At 54.6% G+C, this 23441-nt stretch overlaps 1 protein-coding gene across 1 annotated transcript in view; it reads left to right on the top strand.

The window, feature by feature from the left end:
* Positions 1-21504, top strand: part of KCNG2 (potassium voltage-gated channel modifier subfamily G member 2) — a 52613-nt gene extending 31109 nt beyond the window's left edge. Inside the window, exon 3 of the mRNA XM_086372506.1 lies at positions 20409-21504. Within this exon, the coding sequence (XP_086228632.1) occupies positions 20409-21209 (801 nt within the window). The 3' untranslated portion in view covers positions 21210-21504. The remainder of the gene's footprint in view (positions 1-20408) is intronic.
* Positions 21505-23441: the final 1937 nt, after the last annotated feature.

Genomic DNA, 23441 nt, shown 5'->3' with positions numbered 1-23441 from the left:
GCAGCTGGGCCAGGGGATGGAGGGGCGCCCACGGCCTGGTGGCCTTAGGCACCCCTGCCCCCTTGGTTGAAACCATGGGCCCTGGAACCACCGCACCAGCTCCGGTTCGGGGGAGAGAGCCGCTGGCACCGCGGGGGCACCAGGCTGTCCACTGCTGGCAGAGGCTCCAAATTTCTGCCAGTTCTGAGAACTCAGTGAGTCCTCTGGTCCGCGGCCTTCTCACCCATCCTGTCTGCCGGGCGGGCCCAGAAGCTTGGACAATTCGGAGCTAAAATGCCTGCTCTAGAGAGTGCTGTGCTGTAAACTCGAGTCCCGTCATCCTGGACCAGAAGAAGGGGACCTGGGAATTCTTCCAGGCGCCCAGCTCCTGCACTGGCTCTGTGGAGGTGCTGGGGCTGGTGTCTGAGCAGTTGGTGGACTTCCTGCTCCCTTGTTGACCTGAGAGGTACAGGTGGAAGTGTCCTCCATGGGTTAAGGTGTCACCCAGAGCTCACAGGTGTTTGTGTGCTGCATGCGCCCCGGAAGGTCTCAGGCACATTCTGGGAGGCCGGAGTGGATGGCGTCGGGGCTGGGGTCAGGAGGGAGGAGCTGCTGCGTGTCTGATGATGTGACTGTGTCGCCCTGCACAGTGCCACCTGCGTTTCCTCATGGAGCGGCAGGGGGTTCCCTGCCTGCCTGCTCTCCAGCTCCAGCTTCCAGGGGTGAGCATTGGACTTGAACACCCCCACCCCCGTCCAGGTGGAGCAGGTCAGAGCTCCCATAGCCCCTCCCCGAGAGCCCCTCGCTGTCCGGGGTCATGTCCAAGTTCACCTGATGTGGTCAGCTCATTATTCAGAGATGCAGAGTCCGGTCCTCTGGTAACAGCTGTGAGTGGGCTCCAATGGGAGCCTGGTGACCCTGACTGCAGATCAAATTTAAATGTAAATTTTAGGAAATTGGTTTTGCTTCCTTCATTGTTTGGGTGTCTGATTCCTGGGCTGTCATTTCCAGTTGTCTTAACTAGACCCAGGTTTTGGATTCTGCTTCTAAAGACGTGTTTGGACTTTCTAAGCAGCAATAACTCCATACAATCTGAGGAGGAAACCATTTACGCAAGAATCAGGGAACAGAAGTCAGGGCTGTGTCACCAGAGACTGAGCTGGCCTTGAGTCTCCTTGCTGGCCCCATGTCAGCCACCATTCATATCCATCACCCACCTCTTCCTCATTTCCAGAAACATCACTTCCTGCCACCCGACACTGTCTCACCAAATGAGTCCTCAGGTTAGGAAGTAAGGACCCCAGTGGGTGAGCACGTGCTGTGTCCATGTGTTGGTGAATCCATGGACTTATACCTGTGTCCTGTGCCGGGGTCCCGGCACACTGCATACAGTAGGTGCCAAGTCACAGTAGGTGGTGTCACTGCCACAGGAAGGAAAAGGTTTTATGTTTCATCAACACTGAGTGTGTGAGGCAAAATACACATGAAATTCACCAGCTGAGCTGTTTTTATGCGCAGTTCAGTGGCATTAACTACAGTCACATGTGCACCATCCGTTGCTAGAAATCTCTCATCTTCCCAGACTGAAACTCTTCCCATTAAACACTGACTCCGCAGCCTCCAGAACCTGCCTTGGACCTTCTGCCTCTGTGGATCTGACAACTTTAGGGACTCATTTAAGAGGAATCAGGCAGGCACCGCGTTCTTCAGGTTCACGGCGTTGTGGCAGGTGTCACACTCCTTCCTTCTTAGGGCTGAGTAGCGTCCCCTGGCATGTGTCTCCTCTCCTTACTCGCCCGATGTCCATCCGTGGCCCTTGGGCTGCTTCCCCCTCTTGCTGTTGTGACACGCGTTGCTGTGGACACGTGTGCGTGTGTCTGGTGAGTCCTGCCCTCGGGTCTGGGGCTTGTCCCAGCAGTGGGCCAGCTGGCGTCTGTGATGATTCTGTGTTTATGTTTCCGGGGAGCTTCTGCTGTCTCCCCTGCTGCTGCAGCCTTGACTTACCAGGGAAGTTTCCAGGCACAAGGCGTTGGAGATGTAGGGCAGAGAAGAACGTGAAACCCTTCATTATTTTCTTGATTGTTGGGTTTTTTCCCCAGTAGAGTTTAGCCTGGGCTAAAATATTATCTGTATGTGATCTCTGATTTTAATTAAGTAGCTAAGTAATTTCTTTTTAAAATTTCAAGTCTTCTCTTGAAGGCTCCAGAAAGCGTCCTCTGAGGGGCTCAGCACCGACCGTCCCTTGAGCCTGAGGTCCTGTCTTGCACTAGCAAGGATGCTTCCGCGGGGCACCCACACTCTAGTGGATGGTCCAGATCAATGCACTCAACTTCCTCCTGGAAAAGGATCTTGGGGAGCAGGAAGAGTCCTCAGGAATCAGAGGTGGCTGGTGCGGCTCCGTTATCATCAGTCTGGGGATGTCGCTCGTCATCTCTGGCAGTGTTAGTGTTTGGTGGTTATTTTTATGTGTTGGTAAAGAAAAGCATGGAGGGAGAGGAAAGATTAGTATCCTCCATTATTCAGGGAATCATAGGAAAACAGTTCCGTGGTTCCTGCTGCAAGCCCATGAAATGCCCCCTTGAGTGAGTGAGACCCCCATGGGGCTGAAGGAAGCCCCCAGTGCACAGAGACCCCGGCTTTGGGGCAGCTGGGGCGTGGCTTTTGGGTACAGGGATGTCTTCTTCTGCCTTGGCCCTGGGCGGGTCTCACTGTTGGAGTCTCTCGTGTTGCTTCAGGGTGCCTTCCCCGCCCCAGGGAGGACTCTGCAGCCAGACTGCTCAGGGCGGCTGAGAGCAGTGGGCAGAGGCCCTGGTGCTGCCTGAGGCTGTGCAGGGCCTGTGTGCTTGTTGGGGGCTTCTGGGCAGTCTGCCCCACCAGAGTCCAGGCTGTGGTCATCCCCGAGTCTCCTCGATGCCCGGGAAGCCCCTGTGGCCAGTGGTGGCTCTGTCAGGAATCTGCTTTCACATGTCGTAACTGAATGAGAGCTGGTCTCTGCTTTTCGTTGTTTATAGGATGGATGATGGGAAAAGCATACTTGTGGGACGAACCTTGAGGACGCTGTGCTAAGGGAAACAAGCCAACTGTCAGGACAGAGCCTGTGTGACTCCACCCACCTGAGGCTTTTGGAGTCAGCAGACTCCTGGAGACAGAGGTGGACAGGCTGGGCAGGGCGGGCGGGGCGCAGACCACCAGGGGGAAGCAGCCAGGGTTCCACTGCATCCGGCGCCTCACAAGGTACCAAGGACCCTCAGCCCTCACGCTCAGCGAGAGAGCAGTGGGCCCCGGGCCGAGGGGGGCCCCAGGCTTAGAGGGGCGCCAGGCCGAGGGGGGCCCCGGGCCGAGGGGCACGCAGCCCCAGCCCTTGCTGCTTCCTGCTCCGCCCATTGAGATGCAGGGGGTGGGGGGTCCCCAACTCCATGGTCCTCACCTCGTGGTCCAAGTCAGAGCAGGCGAAGGCCACGGGGCAGCTGAGGGCTGGGCTCCGCCTGGGTGCCCGCCCTGCGCGACCCCCAGACCCCTTCTCTGGCCCCCGCCATCTGAAGCTGGCTCAGCAAGCACTGAGGCCTGCTTCTTGGGGACTCGTTTGGGGTCGGGCCTTGATTCCGGCTCTGTCGTAGACCTGCGTGTGTCCCTGCTGCTGCGAAAGAAACCACCACCAATGGCCTCCTCAAACTGCCAGTCTGTGCCTCGTGGTCCTGCTGGGACCGGGCCTCCTGCAGAGCTGGTTCCTCCAGGGAACTCCCTCCCTCATTCTGGGGCCCCTCAGCTGGTTCTCCTCTCCTGCTGTGGTCCCCTCCCTGCGGCCAGGAGGCTCCAGCTCCAGGGCTGACCCCTGACCTCCTTCCTGCATGTCACCATAAAAGCCCCAAGCCAGAGGGAGGCGAGCCCCCCATTCTGCTGCCTTGGGGTCTACAGCGCCTCTGGCCTCACTCCTAGGGTGTTGGGGTCTCAGTGAAGGAGACAGAGCATGTTTCTAGCCACTCCCCCAACACCTTGCTGTCGGGTAACATGCAGACATCAGGTGCGCCCAGAGCACCCCGTCCCTGCTGGATACTCGGTTCTGTGAGAGGTGTGTTCAGCGTGGTTAGGCGACCCCGGGAACGGGCGTACACACTGGCGCCCACCCCGCTGGATGTCGCAGCGATCAGATGCTAAGGACAGGCCTTCGGAACCAGAGAGGCCTTTGTTCTGGCAGTTGGCTCTTGGATTCCTCCCCGCGGGGTGTTGCCTGGAGACGGTGCCGGGCCTGCGAGTAGTGAGGCCCGGGTGCACACGCCGGCCTGGGGAACAGCGCGTCCTCAGAGGCTGTGCTCAACCCATCACTTCCTTTTCACGGAGGCTGGTGTTTGGCTTGCAAGTCGATTTTTAACTCTAAGCTCATATGATTAAATCAAGACCCACATAATTAGTTATGGATTTCATGAGTGCGACTTCGAGCACCAAATTCACAAAGACACTTGGCAACGGCATCGGAAGCTGACGACAGAGCTGCTGCTGTGTGTGGGCACAGACACGCTCGTCGAGCTTAACAGCCTGAGCCGGGCTGAGGGCTTCACTGCTCCAAGCTGTCAGTCAGGGCTCCCCAGCGCACAGACAGAACCGGTGCAGCGGGCTTGCAGCCTGCTCCGTGGGGCACAGGGCACGGCCTGCTGCGGTGTGAGAAAGCACGTCACCGTCTGTGCACAGGCTCAGGGGCTTTGCCTCTGATGACTCGACCTGGAGTCCCCCCAACCCCCGACTTGGACGACGTCAGGCCTTAGAGTTGATAGCGAAGTTTCTTAGACTTGGGGGGCTGCAGGATGGAATATATAGGCGAGAAGGACATGAATTTGGGGTGCTGGGGGAAGAATGCTGCCATCTGAATGTCACGTTCCCAGAATTCGCAGGCTGAATCCCAAGCTCAGTATGTCAGGAGGGGGCTTCTGGGGGTGACAGAGTCATAAAAGTCGAGCCTCGTGATGGGATTAGTCTCCTACAACAGTGCCCACCCAGAGCTGCCCACCCATTCGTCTGGAGCGGACACAGTGAGAAGCAGGAGGCAGGGACCCACTAGACACCAAGTGTGTCGGTGCCTGGACCGCGGACGTCCAACTTGAGAGCCGCGAGCAATGAGCTGCTCTTTCAGCGCCGACAGCAGCAGGGCTCGAGCCAGTGGCAAAGGAGCCCCTGAGCACAGGGACCTGGGCTTCAGTCCAGCCCCTGATGGCTCGTTTCCTGTCCACGAGGGCTAAGAATGCTGTACTGGAGCCGCTGCAGCAGGACAGGACCTCAGGGCCCTCCCACGCGCGTCAGCCGGACTCCAGGCCCCGCATCCAGGAGGCTCCAGTCCCACCCAGCAGGGGCCGTCTGCGTCGCGTCATCACACCGTGCCAACGGGCTGTGGTGCTCCCTGACGCGGTCAGGCCCAAGAAGCTGAAAGGAGGAAGGGAGAATGGACCCCAGCCAGCTGCCGGCGCAGCCACCAACTCCAGAGAGGGCCCTGCCCCCAAGTCCCAGGACCGAGCTGGGGACAGAGGCTCCCAGGGCCCTGGGCTGGACCATGGGTCTGGCTGGTTGGGTTTCTTATTTGCAAAGGTCTGATCCAGGAACCGACACGACCTGCTGGCAGATACTCCGCTGCAGGCGAAGCTGGGTCTGGTACAGGTCCAGCCCTGATCATCGTGCTCTTCTGTGAAATGAGGGGGGCCCCAGGACTGCGAGGAAGGCGAAGCGGCAGCCCCTCCCCACAGGGAGTCTCGTCTGCAGCCCACACTCTGGCCTGGAGCCCCTGCCAGCCCCCAAAACTGCAGGCCAAGCCCCAGCAGTCATCGGCCACTGCGTTGGAGGGAACACTGGCTGTTTTCACGGGGGACCCTCCTGCCAGACTCTGAAAGGCTCTGGAAACAGAGCCACACGTGCCAGGGGATAAACATGGAGCTCGGGGCATTTTCCTCTACTTTCCACATAAATTTGGCAGAAAAAATAGGGGATTTCTGTTTTGGATTTGTGCTTTAGTCTGAGGGGAAAAAAAACTTATGCTCAAATGCCTAGAATAGAAACTACAAGGTTCTTTTTTTTTTTTTTTAAGACAAGTTTTTCGAGCAGTTTTAAATTCACAGCAAAATTGAGAGGAAGGTGCAGAGAGTTCCTGTGCGCCCCCGCCCCACCCTTACACAGCATCGCCCATCATCAGCCTCCCTGAGAGTGACGAACCTCCGTTGGCAACTGCCCAAAGCCTACGGTTTACATTAGGGCTCCACCCCATTCTGTGGGTTTGGACACAAGTACGATGACCTGTATCCACCATAACAGTGTCGCTCAGAACCATTCTCCTGCCCTGAAAACCCTCTGTGCCTCCCCTGACCCCCTCCCCTTCCCCAGGCCCTGGCACCGCTGATCCTTTCACTTTATCTGTAGTTTTGCCTTTTTCAGAATGTCCTATAGTTGAAATCCTTTGCAGATAAACCTCTTTCAGTTAGTAATATGCATTTAAGTTTTATCCATTTTTTCATGACTTGATAGCTTGTTTCTTTTTGGCCTTTAATAATACCCCATTGTTTGGACGTTCTGGGGTTGGTTTACCCACCACTGACTGAAGGACCTCTTGGCTGCTTCAGGTTTGACAGTTATGAACAGAGCTGCTATAAGCACCTCTGTGCAGGTTTTCATGTGAACATGTTTTTTATTCCTTTGGGTAAATACCAAGGAGTGTGGCTGCTATATCACTAGGTAAAATATACTCAGTTTTTTACAAAAGCACCAAACTGCCTCCCAAAGTGCCTGCCCCGCCTTGCCTCCCCAGCGACACTGACTGAGAGCCCCGCTGCTCCCCTGCCGCCAGCATCTGTGCTGCCGGCGCTCTGGACGTGGGCCTTTCTGACAGGCGTGGCATCTCCGTGTTGTTTTCCCTTGCATCTCCCTGATGACATATGAGTGGGGCGTCTTTTCATGTGCTGGTTGCCATCTGCGTATCTTCTTTTCTCCCATATTTACTGAGAACCTTGGCGCGCCCTGGCAGCAAATCTCCCAGTAAATCTCAACAGGTACCCTGGAGCTTAGGACTCTCAGACTTATTCATTATTCACACTGAGCCTCCAGCAATTGAAAACCACAGTTCAGGTTTTCCTACCAGCGCTGGTTCCAGGCGGCTGTGAGTCTTGCCCCTGGAAGCCTGGCTCCCTGCGTTCACCCGGCTGTCACTCCAGTCTTGGCGGTAGTGGTTTGCCCTGTGCCCTCCCTTCTCTTACAGACGTGAGAAGAGTGTGTTTTTCAGTCTGTTCAGATTTTTAGTTGTTGTTCAGAGGGAGTGGCAGCTGCCAAGCCCCTGACGTGCAGAACTGGAGACCGGTCCCAAGACTCTGCCATGACCTAGCCAAGGCTGTGGGTTCACCTTCTCTGTCACACAAGAGGCAAACGGGTGCTGGTTAAGTTCTCAGACTTAAACGCAGACCAGGGCTCCCACCCCAGCCCCTGTACAGACTGTTGAAGACCCAAAAACACGTGGTCTTCTTTCTGAGCCTGTTTTCTCATCTATAAAATGAGGATACTTCAGAGTTGTTGAGATTAAATTGAATAATGCTTGTGAAACGGCTTTCGACAGTGCTTTGCACAGACAATTACCCTTTTGCACACAAGGTGCTGCAGCACACATGGGCCATGGGGCAGGTGGAGGCGAGGAGGCTGTGTCCAGGCGCCGGCTTCTGTGGGGGACACAGTGGGAGCTGCTGGTCCGCGGAGGGCGGGAGTCAGATGGGGGAAGCCAGTCTGCAGGCGCAGCTGGAGAGGCAGCCGACCCGTGCTGCGTGGCTGTCCGCAGGCACCTCGCCGCACCCAGGGTGTGAGCGGAGCCTGTGGCGAGGCCTCTGCCTCCCTGGTGGTGGAGGTGGCTGGCGGGGTGGCTGGGAGGCAGGGGCGGGGCAACCCCCTGGCCACCTCCCGCCCGCCCTCCTGCAGCCACGAGGAGTCCCCACGGGGTTCCCTGCATCCAAGTCTGCGCTGACCCCCTCTGGCCACTGCCCTCGGCTTCAAGAACCTTCCCGTCTCAGCTGCCTCACTGGGGAGGCCACGGTCCTGTTCTCCGTACAACTGCCTAAATCAGGAGGGACGGTCACTTGCTCCAGATCCAGGAGGGCGGGCAGGTGGGTGGACGCGGCCTGAGGAGGAGGCGGTGGGGCCTGTGGGTCCCTGCAGCCCGCACCCACCCGGCCGGCCCCCAGGGTCCCCCAGGCAGCTGCACCCCCCTTCCTGGGTGGCCCTGACGTGTGGTGATGAGGACGTGCTGGGCAGCTGGGGCCTGAGGGGGAGGGCCAGGAGTCACCTTATGTTGCAGGAGGACCTGGGGTCCCCTGCCCTGTGCTGGCAGCACGGGAGCCGCTGTGAGAACGCTGAGCATGGAGCAGATGTGGCTGGGGTTCCCAGGGCCTCTCAGGTGCACCCGAGCCCTGACCTCCACTCTTCCCTCCCAGGCCTGCAGCGTTTTCTTAAAAGCCACGCATTTAAGGCAGGGAGATTATATGGCGCCAGGCAGTGGCGGGAACAGACCTGAGCATTCAGGTGATGCTAGGCTCCACTGAAGCCCTAGATAGGGCTACCCTGGTGACTCAACTGGTAAAGGATCCACCTGCAATGCTGGAGACCTGGGTTCGATCCCCAGGTCGGGAAGATCACCTGGAGAAGGGAACGGCTACCCACTCCAGTATTCTGGCCTGGAGAATCCTTTGGACAGAGGAACCTGGCAGGCTTCAGTCCATGGGGTCACAGACTCAGACATGATCGAGCGACTTTTCAAGCCCTAGATGTTAATTATAACATGACTGTACATTTTTAATGAGAAGACACTGCCTGCTGTAATTCAGCAAATTGGCTCTTCCCAAACGAAGAGCTCGTGCTGTTTATTTTACCACAAATACTAACTCATTGACATCCGTCAGAAGTTTGGTGAGGGTCAGGGTCAGGGTGTGCGTGGGACACCCCCGCATTGGAAGTTCCTGGGGAGGGGGCGGTGCTCTGAGGAGCACAGTGAGGGGGGCCTGGAAGACTGGCTCTTCCTGATACAACCTAGAAGTGAGCATCTGGAGAAGTAAACCCAGCACACCCGCGGGAACTGCCCTTTGGGCACAGCTGGGTGCAGAGCGGGGAGAAACCAGCCACCAAAGCTCAGATCCTGCCTGGATGGTCAGCCAGGCCCCCCACCTGCCCGGATGGCCTGTCCCTCTGCTCCCCCAGTGGCCCAAAGAACATACCCCTCAGAGAGTGTCCTGGTTGTAAACACGATGCTTGCTCTTCGCGGAGGCTGGGCAGGTACAAAGCCATATGGAGAACAAAGTGAAAATAAACTGCGAGGTAATTACTGAAGCCTGAGTGCGTCTCACTGCCTCTGCTCCGGAGCCTCTCGTGAGACTGGAGGAGAAGCGCGCAGGTAGCGTCTTGGAGCCACTTGGTCCCCTAACAGTAGCAGCCAGGCAGTCCTGTTCTGTAGTTTTACGCATCCCCTCCTGCTTCCAGCCCTTCCTGTCACCAGCCCTGCTGGGATGAACACTTTGCTCACCCAGCTTCCACCACTCAAACGCTCACCTGATTGGGTCCTCAGCTGTGCCCATCTCGGGGGCTGTACCATCTGGGGCCTGCAAACCCACGCCCCACATGCTGCCCCGAGGAGGCCTTACCATGCCTTTGTGAGCTCGAGTCCCCGGACCCTGGCCTACCAGTGCTGGGTGGCCTGGTAACAGTTTGCCTAGTTCTTTAAAAAAAAAATTTACCTTCTGCTTTTTAAACTTCTGTTTGCTCACCCCTGGAAGCCGACACCTCACGTCTTCACCTCCATTTATACTTCCCACAGTCCCATCGTCTTCGTCTACCTGCCTGTGTGGTCTGTTCTCAGTTCCCTGTGAGCATCTCGGGATTTCTCAGTGGGAGACAAGCAGGCGGCCTCAGGGGGCCCCTCACCACATCCTCCCCATGCAGCCTTCCCTGCCCGCCTGTCCCTCCGTCCTTCGCCCCCAGGATGTCCGTTCAGTGCTGGCCACAGCCCCGGTCCCACCCGTGAGGAGCTGTGCCCTACCCATGTGTCTCTACTCTTGGCTGCGGGGTGGATGTGCAGACACAGTCAGCAGGGAGGGCCGCCTTCCTGGAAAATATCGCCTCCTGATGAACCCAGTCAGCACTGGGCGCAGGAGCTGGGGCCCCTCCTGCCTGGGTCGTGGGAGCTGGGAAGTGTCGCAGGACCAACTGTCCAGCTTGGGCGTCTCTGCCCTCGTGGAGGAGCCATGTCTGAACCCAGGCAGCCAGGAAGGTGCGGTTAAGTCGATGCTACCAAAGGTTCTCAGGGAAACTCGTGCAGCTGTGCGTCGGGGGCGTGTGCACGGACGGGTGGGGCCAAACCGAGCACAGAAGAGAGGAGAAAGTGCATCTGTGCCCTTGGCAAGAGCACAGCCACTGCTGTGGATGCACCCCAGGACCAGGGACTAAGATTGGGCAACAAATGAGGAGCAGTGGCTTCAGATTTGTGTCCTTGTCTGTGACGCAGGAAGCATTCAGACTGGTGGTGGGGAACTGTTCTCCCCGAGATGGACACCCCGCTTGCTGATCCGTGGGCGGCGCCGCTGTCTGTCACCAGCTTGCTGTCTTTGTCCATCTCGGCTCACGCTGGTCACCTCCGCGGGGATGTTGGGGCCCTGGGGGTCTGCTCCTCAGGGCACCAAAGTGTGAGATGCTGGTGACTGCAGTTCTGTCTGATTCCAGAACCCCCGCTGGGTTCAGGCCGGCACATCACGCTCAGGAGGGTCCATGGAGGTCGAGAGGGCCAATTGGAAGATAAGCTCCTTCCATCCAGGGCAGGCAGAGGGTGGAGGACTTCACAGCAAGGTATCTTCCTTTCTTTCCGTGTTAGCCCATAAAACTAGTCCACAGGATGTTGACGTGAAAGTGAACTGACAGCTCTGCTTCAGTGCAGGTAATTTCAAGTGAGCGCATTCATGACTTCTATGTAAATGACTGCTTGATCTTTTTATACAATTTGTTCTCCTAAGTGGATTTAATATTCCTTCTCCTGATTATCTATTTGTACTATGAGAGTCTTTTATCACAGATAATTGGAAAAAAATAAACTTCAACTAAGTTCAAAGGCAAGTTATTATGAATGTTAGTAAATTGAGTTAATAAATATTTTCCTTTAAGTGCTCATGGGAGGCAGAGAGAAAATCTCACACAAAGCTGTTATGAGTGGATACATTAGTAAGGACAGAGCATTCACCCTTCTCAACATCCTGCCACACGCCGGCCTGTTCCCAGCTGCAGACAATAGCTCAGACCGGCTCCTCTGCTGGACACAGGGTCCACGCTGGATCAACAGAGGGGTGCGAATTGGTGTCCAGAACACACACGGGCAGCAAGGGGACACGTGTTTTCAGAATCTGATTACCCTGGATAAACACAGGCAGAGTCTGCCTGCCTCGGAGTCTGCGATGAAGCGCTCCTGGCATTGGGGGCCTCAGGCTGGGCGGCAGGCGTTGGCCGAGCTCGGTGCTGTCCTTGTGGTGAGCAGTCCACCCTGACCTCCTGACCGTCTCGTCACCCTCACACCTGGGTTTATCCTCAAGGAGCAATGGTACTCGGGCGTCAGCAGGCTCCTTAGCAGAACAGACAGCACAATTTTCGATGCTCTGAAAAGAGAACAAAGCCGGGATTGGGAGCGCGGCCAGGCCAGGCCTCTCCTGACTGCACCCAGGATGCTGGCTGCCCCATGGCCCGCGTTACTGAGGAAGCTAGTCGGGGTGCCTGCTTATTCTGCTAGAAAACTGAGGCAGCGTTGGTGCCATGGGAGTGCCGGGCCGTGGAGGCTGCAGTTTGCGAAAACGGTTCAAAAGCCACTTTGTTAGCTAGGACATGGAAGCAACCTAGATGTGCATCGGCAGATGAATCTATAAGAAAGCTGTGGTACATATGCACAATGGAATATTACTAAGCTATTAAAAAGAATGCATTTGAATCAGTTCTAATGAGGTGGATGAACCTGGAGCCTATTACACAGAGTGAAGTAAGTCAGAAAGAAAAACACCAATACAGTATATTAACACACGTATATAGAGTTTAGAAAGATGGTAACAATGACCCTATATGCGAGAGAGCAGAAGAGACACAGATGTAAAGAACAGTCTGTTGGACTCTGTGGGAGAGGGCGAGGGTGGGATGATTTGGGAGAATGGCATTAAAACATGTATATTATCATATGTGAAATAGATCGCCAGTCCAGGTTCAATGCATGAGACAGGGCACTCAGGGCCAGTGCACTGGGATGACCCTGAGGGATAGAATGGTGAGAGAGGTGGGAGGGGGTTCAGGGTAGGGGATACATGTACACCCGTGGCTGATTCAAGTCAGTGTTTGGCAAAACCACTACAATATTGTAATTAGCCTCCAATTAAAATAATTAATTCAAAATAAAAAAACCACTTTATTTGCAGAGGGGCCTGGTGGGGACCGCCCTGGCCTGTCCCCTGGGCTCCACCCCACCCATGGTGACACTTCTGGCCACCTGCCCTCCCCCGCAGGAGCCCCGAGCCTGGGAGTGGGTTTGGGGTGCAGCCACAGAAGGTGTGGGAGAACCGGCCGTGGGCTGAGCCAGCCCCCACACACCCGCGGGCGCCCGGACGGGGAGACTGCCGCCTGCTGGTGAGGGGACCCCATCTAGGCCCCACCTGACCTTCTCACCTGCGAAGCCCAGGGGCTCAGCCACTGAGGGGGAGGCCTGTCAGGAAAGGGCGAAGGCGGAGCCTGAAGGAGCCGGGAGCCCCAGGGCCCGCGGGGCAGGCCCATGAGTGCGCGGCTGGGTGGGGCAGGCTGGCGCTGCTCTGGGGGCGCTTGGAGATGATGGAGACGTGGGGGAGGGAAGGACCTCGGGTGTGTAGATTTACTGCTGACCCGATTTTGGCCAAATAGGCCAGATGTGTCAAATTATGATGAATTAGGGTCATTTTCTAAAAGTTCCCAAAATAGTTCCCTCCACTTATCCTCCTGAATTTAAGAGAGTGGTGGGGCGCAGGGGTTCGCAGGCCGAATCCACTGGATTGACCTGCCTCTGGGCAGGTGTGGGGGCCAAGGGGCTGCCTCCCGCCCGCCCCAGGGGGGCCCAGGGTCTTCGTCCCTCGTCCTCCTGCTCTCAGGGTCACCGCCTACCCGATGGGGGCTTGCGGCTGGACGTGGCCAAGAGATGATGGGGGGGCCAGGAGCCCAAGTTCAGCCCGGACGAGGGGACGTCATACGTGGGTGTTCTTGGGGTGTGGGTCATGGGACCCCCAAGCACTTTGTGGGCTGAGGTCATCAGACTCCAGGTGAGGATGGCGAGTCCCCCTTCCCGCTGCCAGGGCTTCTGCCCCGTCAGCCCCACGGCCCCTTCCCGCCTAACTCCCTCCGTGTCCTGAGGCCCCCAGGCCTGGCAAGGAGGGCAGAGGCCTGGGGTGTCAGGGCTGCCCAGAGGAGCTTTGGCCTCTCAGAGCCTGGCCCCAGCGATGCCCAGGCTGCCCAGAAGAGCTGAGGCGGAACGAGGCCGCAGGGGCCATGGGGCTGCCAGAGTAGAAGCCTTTCATATCATTTTGTGTATTTATCTGTGGCTGTGCTGGGTCTTGGTTGCTGGACCGGCTTTTCTCTAGTTGTGTGCTCGGGCTTCTCATCGAGGTGGCTGCTCTCGTGGAGCTGGGCTCCGGGCACTCAGGCTTCGGTGGCTGTGGCGCGCGGGCTCAAGAGCACAGGCTCAGCAGTTTGGCTCTGTTGCTCCACCACATGTGGGATCTTCCTGGACCAGGGATGGAACCCGTGTCTCCTGCGTTGCCAGGCAGATTCTAGATTCCCTGAGCCACCAGGGAAGCCCTAATAGTTATTTCTTAGCAACAGCTCTGCTGCTAATTGACTCATACTGTACAGTTCGCCCCTCTTGAGTGTATGATTCCGCTGTTTCTGGAGTGTGCACAAATTCTGGAGCCACCACTTCCGTCTGATTTTAGAGAATCTCCATCTCCCAGAAGACCCTGGTGGCTGGTTCACACACTCCTCAGCCCCTCCCTGCTCCTGCCAGCCCTGAGCTACCAAGGCTGTGTCTTAAATATTTCCTTGTTCTGGATTCTGAGAACAGAACCACCCAGCATGTCTGGCATGACTGGACCCTCTCACCCTGAGCTGTCTTCAAGGTTCATCCATGTTGTAGCAGGAGTCAGCGCTTCATTTCTTCCATGGCCCAATAGTATCCCAGTGTGTGTGCGGCTTCCAGATTTTTAGTCCATCCGTCAGCAGGTGGACATCGGGGTTGTGTCCAGCTCTTGGCTGTTGTGACTTACTCGACCATGAACATCCATGTATAGGTTTCTGTGTGCACGTGTGTGTTGACTTCTCCAGGCACACACCTAGGAGTGGGATGGTTGGGCTGTGTGGCCACTCCATGAGGAAGGTTTGGGGGCACAGCCAGGCTCTTTCCAAGGTGACTAGACTGTGGCACGCTCCCATCAGCAGTGCACGAGGCCTGGTTTCTCCTGCACTTGTTGTCGGCTCTTGCACTCTGGCTGCCCCGGTGGGGGTAAAGTGGGAGCTGAGGGTGGGTTTGCCCAACATTTCCCTGGTGATGAATGGTGTTGAGCCCCTTTTCATGTGCTTCTCGGTCACTTGTGTATCTTCTTTGGACAAAGGTCTATTTAGATCCCTTGCCTATGTTTTATATTGGGTTGTCTTTTTTTTTAATCATTGAATTGAAGGAATTCTGTGTTCTCGATGCAAGTCCCTTATCACATATGATGTGTACATATGTCCTTCCATTCTGCAGCTCATCTTATACTTCCCAGACACTCTGTGTTAGTGTCTGTATTAGTCTGCTCAGTTCAGTTCAGTCGCCCAGTCCTGTCCGACTCTTTATGACCCCATGAACTGCAGCACGCCAAGCCTCCCTGTCCATCACCAACTCCCGGAGTCCACCCAAACCCATGTCCATTGAGTCGGTGATGCCATCCAACCATCTTATCCTCTGTCGTCACTGTCTCCTCCTGCCCTCAATCTTTCCCAGCATCAGGATCTTTTCAAATGAGTCAGCTTTTTGCATCAGTATTGGAGTTTCAGCTTCAACATCAGTCCTTCCAATGAACACGCAGGACTGATCTCCTTTAGGATGGACTGGTTGGATCTCCTTGCCATCCAAGGAACTCTCAAGAGTCTTCTCCAACACCACAGTTCAAAAGCATCAATTCTTCGGCACTCAGCTTTCTTTATAGTCCTACTCTCACATCCATACATGACCACTGGAGAACTATCACCTTGACTAGACAGACCTTTGTTGACAAAGTAATGTCTCTGCTTTTCAATATGCTATCTAGGTTGGTCATAACTTTCCTTCCAAGGAGTAAGCGTCTTTTAATTTCATGGCTGCAGTCACCATCTGCAGTGATTTTGGAGCCCAGAAAAATAAAGTCAGCCACTGTTCCCACTGTTTCCCCATCTATTGCCCATGAAGTGATGGGACCGGATGCCATGATCTTAGTTTTCTGAATGTTGAGCTTTAAGCCAACTTTTTCACTGCTCTCTTTCATTTTCATCAAGAAGCTCTTTAGTTCTTCTTCACTTTCTGCCACAAGGGTGGTGTCATCTGCATATCTGAGGTTATTGATATTTCTCCCAGCAATCTTGATTCCAGCTTGTACTTCATCCAGTCCAGTGTTTCTCATTATGTACTCTGCATATAAGTTAAATAAGGAGGGTAACAATATACAGCCTTGATGTACTCTTTTTCTTATTTGGAACCAGTCTGTTGTTCCATGTCCTGTTCTAACTGTTGCTTCCTGACCTGCATATAGGTTTCTCAAGAGGCAGGTCAGGTGGTCTGCTATTCCAATCTCTTTCAGAATTTTCCACAGTTTATTGTGATCCACACAGTCAAAGGCTTTGGCATAATCAATAAAGCAAAAATAGATATTTTTCTGGAACCCTCTTGCTTTTTTGATGATCCAGTGGATGTTGGCAATTTGATCTCTGGTTCCTCTGCCTTTTGTAAAACCAGCTTGAACATCTGGAAGTTCACGGTTCACATATTGCTAAAGCCTGGCTTGGAGAATTTTGAGCATTACTTTACTAGCATGTGAGTGAGAGAGAAGTTGCTCAGTCGTGTCCGACTCTTTGCAACCCTGTGGACTGTAGCCTACCAGGCTTCTCCGTCCACGGGATTTTCCAGGCAAGAATACTGGAGTGGGTTACCATTTCCTTCTCCAGGGGATCTTCCTGACCCAAGGATTGAACCCAGGTCTCCCGCATTGGAGGCAGACACTTTAACCTCTGAGCCACCATGGAGCCACTAGCATGTGAGATGAGTGCAACTGTGCAGTAGTTTGAGCATTCTTTGGCATTGCCTTTCTTTGGGATTGGAATGAAAACTGACCTTTTCCAGTCCTGTGGCCACTGCTGAGTTTTCCAAATTTGCTGGCATATTGAGTGCAGCACTTTCACAGCATCATCTTTCAGGATTTGAAATAGCTCAACTGGAATTCCATCACCTCCACTAGCTTTGTTCATAGTGATGCTTTCTAAGGCCCACTTGACTTCACATTCCAGGATGTCTGGCTCTAGGTGAGTGATCACACCATCGTGATTATCTGGGTCGTGAAGATCTTTTTTGTACCGTTCTTCTGTGTATTCTTGCCACCTCTTCTTAATATCTTCTGCTTCTGTTAGGTCCATACCATTTCTGTCCTTTATTGAGCTCATCTTTGCATGAAATGTTCCCTTGGTATCTCTAATTTTCTTGAAGAGATCTCTAGTCTTTCCCATTCTATTGTTTTCCTCTATTTCTTTGCATTGATTGCTGAGGAAGGCTTTCTTATCTCTCCTTGCTATTCTTTGGAACTCTGCATTCAAATGGGTATATCTTTCCTTTTTTCCTTTGCTTTTCGCTTCCCTTCTTTTCACAGCTATTTGTAAGGCCTCCTCAGACAGCCATTTTGCTTTTTTGCATTTCTTTTCCATGGGGATGGTCTTGATCCCTGTCTCCTGTACAATGTCAGGAACCTCATTCCATAGTTCATCAGGCACTCCGTCTATCAGATCTAGTCCCTTAAATCTATTTCTCACTTCCACTGTATAATCATAAGGGATTTGATTTAGGTCATACCTGAATTATCTAATGGTTTCCCCACTTTCTTCAATTTAAGTCTGAATTTGGCAATAAGCAGCTCATGATCTGAGCCACAGCCAGCTCCCAGCCTTGTATTTGCTGACTCTATAGAGCTTTTCCATCTTTGGCTGCAAAAAATATAATCAGTCTGATTTCGGTGTTGATCATCTGGTGATGTCCATGTGTAGAGCCTTCACTTGTGTTGTTGGAAGAGGGTGTTTGCTATGACCAATGTGTTCTCTTGGCAAAATTCTATTAGTCTTTGCCCTGCTTCATTCTGTACACCAAGGCCAAATTTGCCTGTTGCTCCAGGTGTTTCTTGACTTCCTACTTTTGCATTCCGGTGCCCTATAATGAAAAGGACATCTTTTTGGGGTGTTAGTTCTAAAAGGTCTTGTAGGTCTTCATAGAACCGTTCAACTTCAGCTTCTTCAGCATTACTGCTCGGGGCATAGGCTTGTATCACCGTGATATTGAATGGTTTGCCTTGGAAACGAACAGAGATGATTCTGTCGTTTTCGAGATTGCTTCCAAGTACTGCATTTTGGACTCTTTTTGTTGACCATGATGGCTACTCCATTTTTTCTAAGGGATTCCTGCCCACAGTAGTAGGTATAATGGTCATCTGAGTTAAATTCACCCATTCCAGTCCGTCTTAGTCTGCTGATTCCTAGAATGTTGACATTCACTCTTGCCATCTCCTGTTTCACCACTTCCAATTTGCCTTGATTCATGGACCTAACATTCCAGGTTCCTATGCAATATTGCTCTTTACAGCATTGGACCTTGCTTCTATCACCAGTCCCATCCACAACTGGATGTGGTTTTTGCTTTGGCTCCATCCCTTCATTCTTTCTGGAGTTATTTCTCCACTGATCTCCAGTAGCATATTGTGCACTTACCGACCTGGGGACTTCATCTTTCAATGTCCTATCTTTTTGCCTTTTCATACTGTTCCTGGGGTTCTCAAGGCAAGAATACTGAAGTGGTTTGCCATTCCCTTCTCCAGTGGACCACATTCTGTCAGACCTGTCCACCATGACCTGTCCGTCTTGGGTGACCCCACACTGCATGGCTTAGTTTCATTGAGTTAGACAAGCATGTCTATGTGGATCACAAGTCCATGTGATCAGATTGGCTAGTTGTCTGTGATTATGGTTTCAGTCTGTCTGCCCTCTGATGCCCTCTCTCAGCGCCTACCGTCTTACTTGGGTTTCTCTTACCTTGGACGTGGGGTATCTCTTCATGGCTGTAGGTGCAGCTGCTCCTCCTTACCTTGGACGTGAGGTAGCTCCTCTTGGCTACTAGTCTTCTAGGGCTGCTGTAACTAAGTATCACTGACCATGTTACTGAACAGAAACCTGTTTTCTCATAATCTCAGAGGCTGAAGTCTGAGATCCTGGTGTTGACAGGTTGCTTTCTCCTGAGACCTCTCCCCTTGGCAAGTGGATGATGGTCTTCTCCTGTATCCTCACGTGGTCCTGCCTCTGCATGTGTGTGTGTCTCCTTACCTCCTCTTCTCAAAAGGACACCAGTCCTGTTGCTGGACCAGGGCCCACACACAACCTCATTGTAGCCTTGTTGTTCAATTGCTAAGTCATGTCTGACTCTTTGCAACTCCATTGACTGCAGCACACCAGGCCAAAATATTGGCGCTTTAGCTTCAGCATCAGTCCTTCCAATGAATAATCAGGGTTGATTTCCTTTAGGATTGACTGGTTTGACTGGTTTGATCTCCTTGCTATCCAAGGGTTCTCAAGAGTCTTCTCCAGCATCACAGTTCGAAAGCGTCAGTTCTTCAGCACTCAGCCTTCTTTTTGGTCCAACTCTCACATAGGTACATGACTACTGGAAAAACCATAGCTTTTACTAGACAGACTTTGGTTGGCAAGTTTAATCTATCTGTTTTATCTTGTTTGCTCCTTATTTTGGTATCACATCTGAGAAGAGGCTGGAACCACTGGTTTTCAGTCTGAAGACCTTCCTTTAGAGTTCCGTAAGGTAGTTCTCAGTGTCTGTTCTTCTGGGCTAGTCTTCATTTCACCTTCATGCTTTGATGACAGTGTTGCTGGATATAGGAGCCTCAGGTAGGCGGGTGTTTTCTGAGTGATGTGAACACAGTTATCCACAGCTTCCTGCTGAGATGTTAGGTTGTTAATCTCACCTGAGTGACCTCTCAGGTGATCGTCGCCGTCTCTGCTGTTCTCAAGATTTTCTCCTTATCTGTGGCCTTCAGTATCTTTCCTGTGATGTCTCTTCCCTGGCAGAACTCAGCAAGCCTCCTGGGTGTGTGGGTCATTGCTTTTCAGCAGATCTGGGGGGTTTGCAGCCACTGTTTCTCAAACACTCTCCTCCTTGTTCTTCCCCCTCCCCCTGGTACCTGATGCCACGGTGCTGGCCCAACCGGTGTGTCCCAGGTGCTCGCTGTTCTCAGCCTGCGTAATCGCCACCGGCAGTCTCCTAGTTCTCCAACCCTTTCTTCTGACAGTTTACATCCACTGCTGAGCTCCTGTAGTGAATTTTCTGTTACTGTATGCTTCAACTTCAAATTTTCCATTTGACTCTTTAAACATTTTTCTTTATTGATATTCTCCATCTGATGCTATGAACTGGCAATCAAATTTTCTTTAGTTTTGTGACCATATTTATAATGGCAGTTTTGAAGCTTTTTGTTAATCTGACATTTGGTCATTCTCATAGGCAGTTTCTGTTGCCTGATTTTTTTCTTTTTTCTGATGTATGGGTCATACTTTACTGTTTCTTTGCCTGCCCTATGATTTTTTTATTGAAAACTGGGCATTTTAGGTGATAAAATATCCAGGAACACTGGATATCGCCCTCCCCACTTAATGTTACTGTTCTCTGCTGAGTGTTTAATGATTGGTTGGATTATTTTAGTGAACTATTTTATTATCTTTTTGGTATCTCCCTGAGCAGCCTCCTCCATGATCTGGGACTTTTTTTTTGGGGGGGGGGGTCTTGATTCAAATACCAAAGACTCTCTTTTTAAAATGAATTTCCATAGATTTTCTTGAACAAATGTTTCATTTGCTGTTGTCCTTGGAATGGCTTCCGGAGCTTTAAGTGTTTTTTTTTTTTGTAAACAAATTCCCCTACATTGCTGGGGAGCGGGTCACCTGAGCTCTGCTCACTCTCTCGCAGGAAGCCCACCTCCTAGTACTTCTTTTTTTAAAAAAACAGTAATTGGTTTTTTGTCCACAACCCTTGCCCTGCAGTGCAGTCATCTGGAGGAAGGGCAGCCCAGGAGGGATAGGCCTCCGTGCCCTCAACAGGAGTCCCCCTCTCCCTGCAGGGCGAGTGCTCCCCTAAGTGTCGCAACCTGTTCGTGCTGGAGACGGTGTGCGTGGCCTGGTTCTCCTTCGAGTTCCTGCTGCGCTCGCTGCAGGCCGAGAGCAAGTGCGCCTTCCTGCGGACCCCGCTCAACATCATCGACATCCTGGCCATCCTGCCCTTCTACGTGTCGCTGCTCGTGGGCCTCGCGGCCCGGCCCGGCGCGGGAGGCAACAAGCTGCTGGAGCGCGCGGGGCTGGTGCTGCGGCTTCTGCGGGCGCTGCGCGTGCTCTACGTGATGCGCCTGGCGCGCCACTCGCTGGGGCTGCGCTCGCTCGGCCTGACCGTGCGGCGCTGCGCGCGCGAGTTCGGGCTGCTGCTGCTCTTCCTCTGCGTGGCCATGGCCCTCTTTGCGCCGCTCGTGCACCTGGCCGAGCGCGAGCTGGGCGCGCGCCGCGACTTCTCCAGCGTGCCGGCCAGCTACTGGTGGGCCGTCATCTCCATGACCACCGTGGGCTACGGCGACATGGTGCCGCGCAGCCTGCCCGGGCAGGTGGTGGCGCTGAGCAGCATCCTCAGCGGTATCCTGCTCATGGCCTTCCCGGTCACCTCCATCTTCCACACCTTCTCGCGCTCCTACTCGGAGCTCAAGGAGCAGCAGCAGCGCGCCGCCAGCCCCGAACCCGCCCTGCGCGAGGACAGCACGCGCTCCGCCTCCGCCTCCGCCACCGCCACAGAGGACGACGGCTCGCAGAGCCCGGACGGTGCCGGCTCGGCCGGGGCCTCCGCGGAGGGGCCGTGGGCACCAGCGGGGCCGACCTGACCTGCGGGGGCAGTCGGGGGCCTGGGGGCGGCACCGCGTCCTCACCCCGCTCCGCTCGGAGGCGCGGGACAGCTTTGGGGCCCGGCTCCTGTCGTCAGCCTGCATGTTGCTCGACGCGCGCACACCGGAGCTTGGCCCGGGCCTGACCAGGCCTGACTCGGGGGTCAAAGCCATCCTGTGCTTGGAGTAAAGAGTTTCACCCTAGGAGCACCACCAGCCTGTTCTGCGCTTTCCTTTTTTGTCTCCAGAGTTTTGACTCCATGGCCAACTAAAAATAAATTCCACAATCCCAGAAGTTCCAAGCCTGTAGCAAATGCCAGAAGGCCACACTTGTCCTTCAGCCTCACCCTGACCTTGCCCCGCTGGTCACTGTGGGGCTCAGTGGGGTTGGGGGGCAGCCTTGGGGAGCTGTGGGGAAGGGGCAGTGCCTTCCTGCTCCTGCCGTCACCCCCTGGGGGCATGCCCCCTCAGAGGGGGGCATTCCCGTCACCTCTGTAGAAGCCACATCCCCACCAAGTGACGGGGGCGCTTACAGACCCAGTTCCTTTGGGGGGGGCGTGTGCCAGCCCTGACCTCTGACCTCCCTTCCCTACCCCTCACCTGCTCTCCCCTCGGAATGCCCAGCAACGCTGCAGGCCTGCATGTCAGCCGGGGGCCCCACGGCCTCCCCGGGCGCCTGGCCCCCTCCCCGGGCGTGCAGCTGCTGGAAGCTGGTCATGACTGAGCTGCTGCTTCTCTGGGGAGGGGAGGGTCTGTGCCGATGCGGCTCTTCAGTCAAACGCCTGCTCCTCTGGAGGAAAAGACTTCCTCCTGGGCAGGGGGGCTCACTGACTGTCCCTCTGAGGGTCGTGGGACACCCCCTCTTCGCTGCAGTGGCCCTGAGGGCCCCCAGGAGCCCTGCAGAACTGAAGCCACTGCGGGTCACAGGACGGGTGCTGTGGGCCGTCCTGCAGAGAACCGTGTGGGAACGGGGGCACGCTGCTGCCCTGCACCCGGGCGAGCCGCCCACCCTGGCTGTCCTGCTCCTCCCCGCGTCCCTGCTGTGATCCTCCCACACGGCCCCTCGGGCTGGGGGCCAGTGGGCCTCTGCTGGCCGTGGCCTCTATTGCCCACCTAGGCTGGGGGCAGGAACGGGCCGGGTCCCTGCCAGCCTGTGGCCCCACACCCACCCAGGAAGCCCACACGGAGACGCTCCTTGGGACAGTCTCCGTGAGTCCTACAAGACACTGTGCGCCACAGCTGCTTCCTGCCAGAGCTCTCTGGTTCATCCGAACACACGTGTACATGTTTAAAGGGGGTGGTCTGTGTCGGTGACGTTCCAGGGACCTTCAGCAAACAGCCCCCTACCCTCAGGCTGCTCCTGCACATGCTGTAACCTCCCTGGGCCCCGACTGGCCCCCCCACTGTCCCAGCTGACCCCTGGGGGCTCGGGGATCTACTCAGATCCACAGGGCCACTCCAGGGCTGAACGTGCTCCACGGTCAGTGATGCGGGTCTGAAACCCCCATGTCTGCTGCCAAAATAGGCCCAACTCTGGTGCCTCTTATTTCAGAGGAAAATGCCCACTGCCCCCCCCCCCCACCCAGTTTCCTCCCAGCCAGCTAGAATCCAGGACGGGCAGCGCACGGGCTGGGGTGGGCGGGCGGCTCTCTGAGCCGTTCACCTGCTCTCACTCTGAGTGGACGCGGCCACTCACCCAGGAGCCGGGGCAGCAGCACCGTCCTGTTTCCATTTCCAAAGCGTCCCCCTTGTTGAGAAGAAGAGCTATGAAAGTGACCCTCATATATTTTTCTCACCGGAAAATATAACTCCAAGTGGAGTTACTATTAAAAATACCTGCCTTGTCCTAGTGGATGGCTTGTCCAGGGCCCGGACACAGAGCCCTCTTGGCCAGTGTGGCACCAGGCCTGGGAAGCCGCCCACTCTGCTCAGTCTCGGAAGGACAGCTCCTCAGAGGAACATGGGAGCTGCTTCCAAGCTGGTTCTCTGCTCATCGGTCAAATCACAGAGGAGGCTACAGGTAAGTTCTCAGGAACAAAGATGGGTTTCCCAAAAAGGCACCCCATATGTTTTTTTGCCCTTTTTTTTAAAGTATTTAAACTTTTACTGAATAATTTTTAATTAAAAGTTATTCTGAATTAACACATTATCAGATGGAAAATAAACATCCATGCCAGAGCAGCACCCCTGCCCTGCACCACTCAGTACAGGGAATCCGGGGTCCACACTGAG

Source organism: Bos grunniens, chromosome 24 (genome assembly GCF_055505025.1).
Source record: "Bos grunniens cultivar Pamir isolate PY7600 chromosome 24, Bosgru_T2T1.0, whole genome shotgun sequence".
In the NCBI taxonomy this organism is placed as follows: Eukaryota; Metazoa; Chordata; class Mammalia; order Artiodactyla; family Bovidae; genus Bos; species Bos grunniens.
This window is presented reverse-complemented; position numbering and strand designations above follow the sequence as displayed.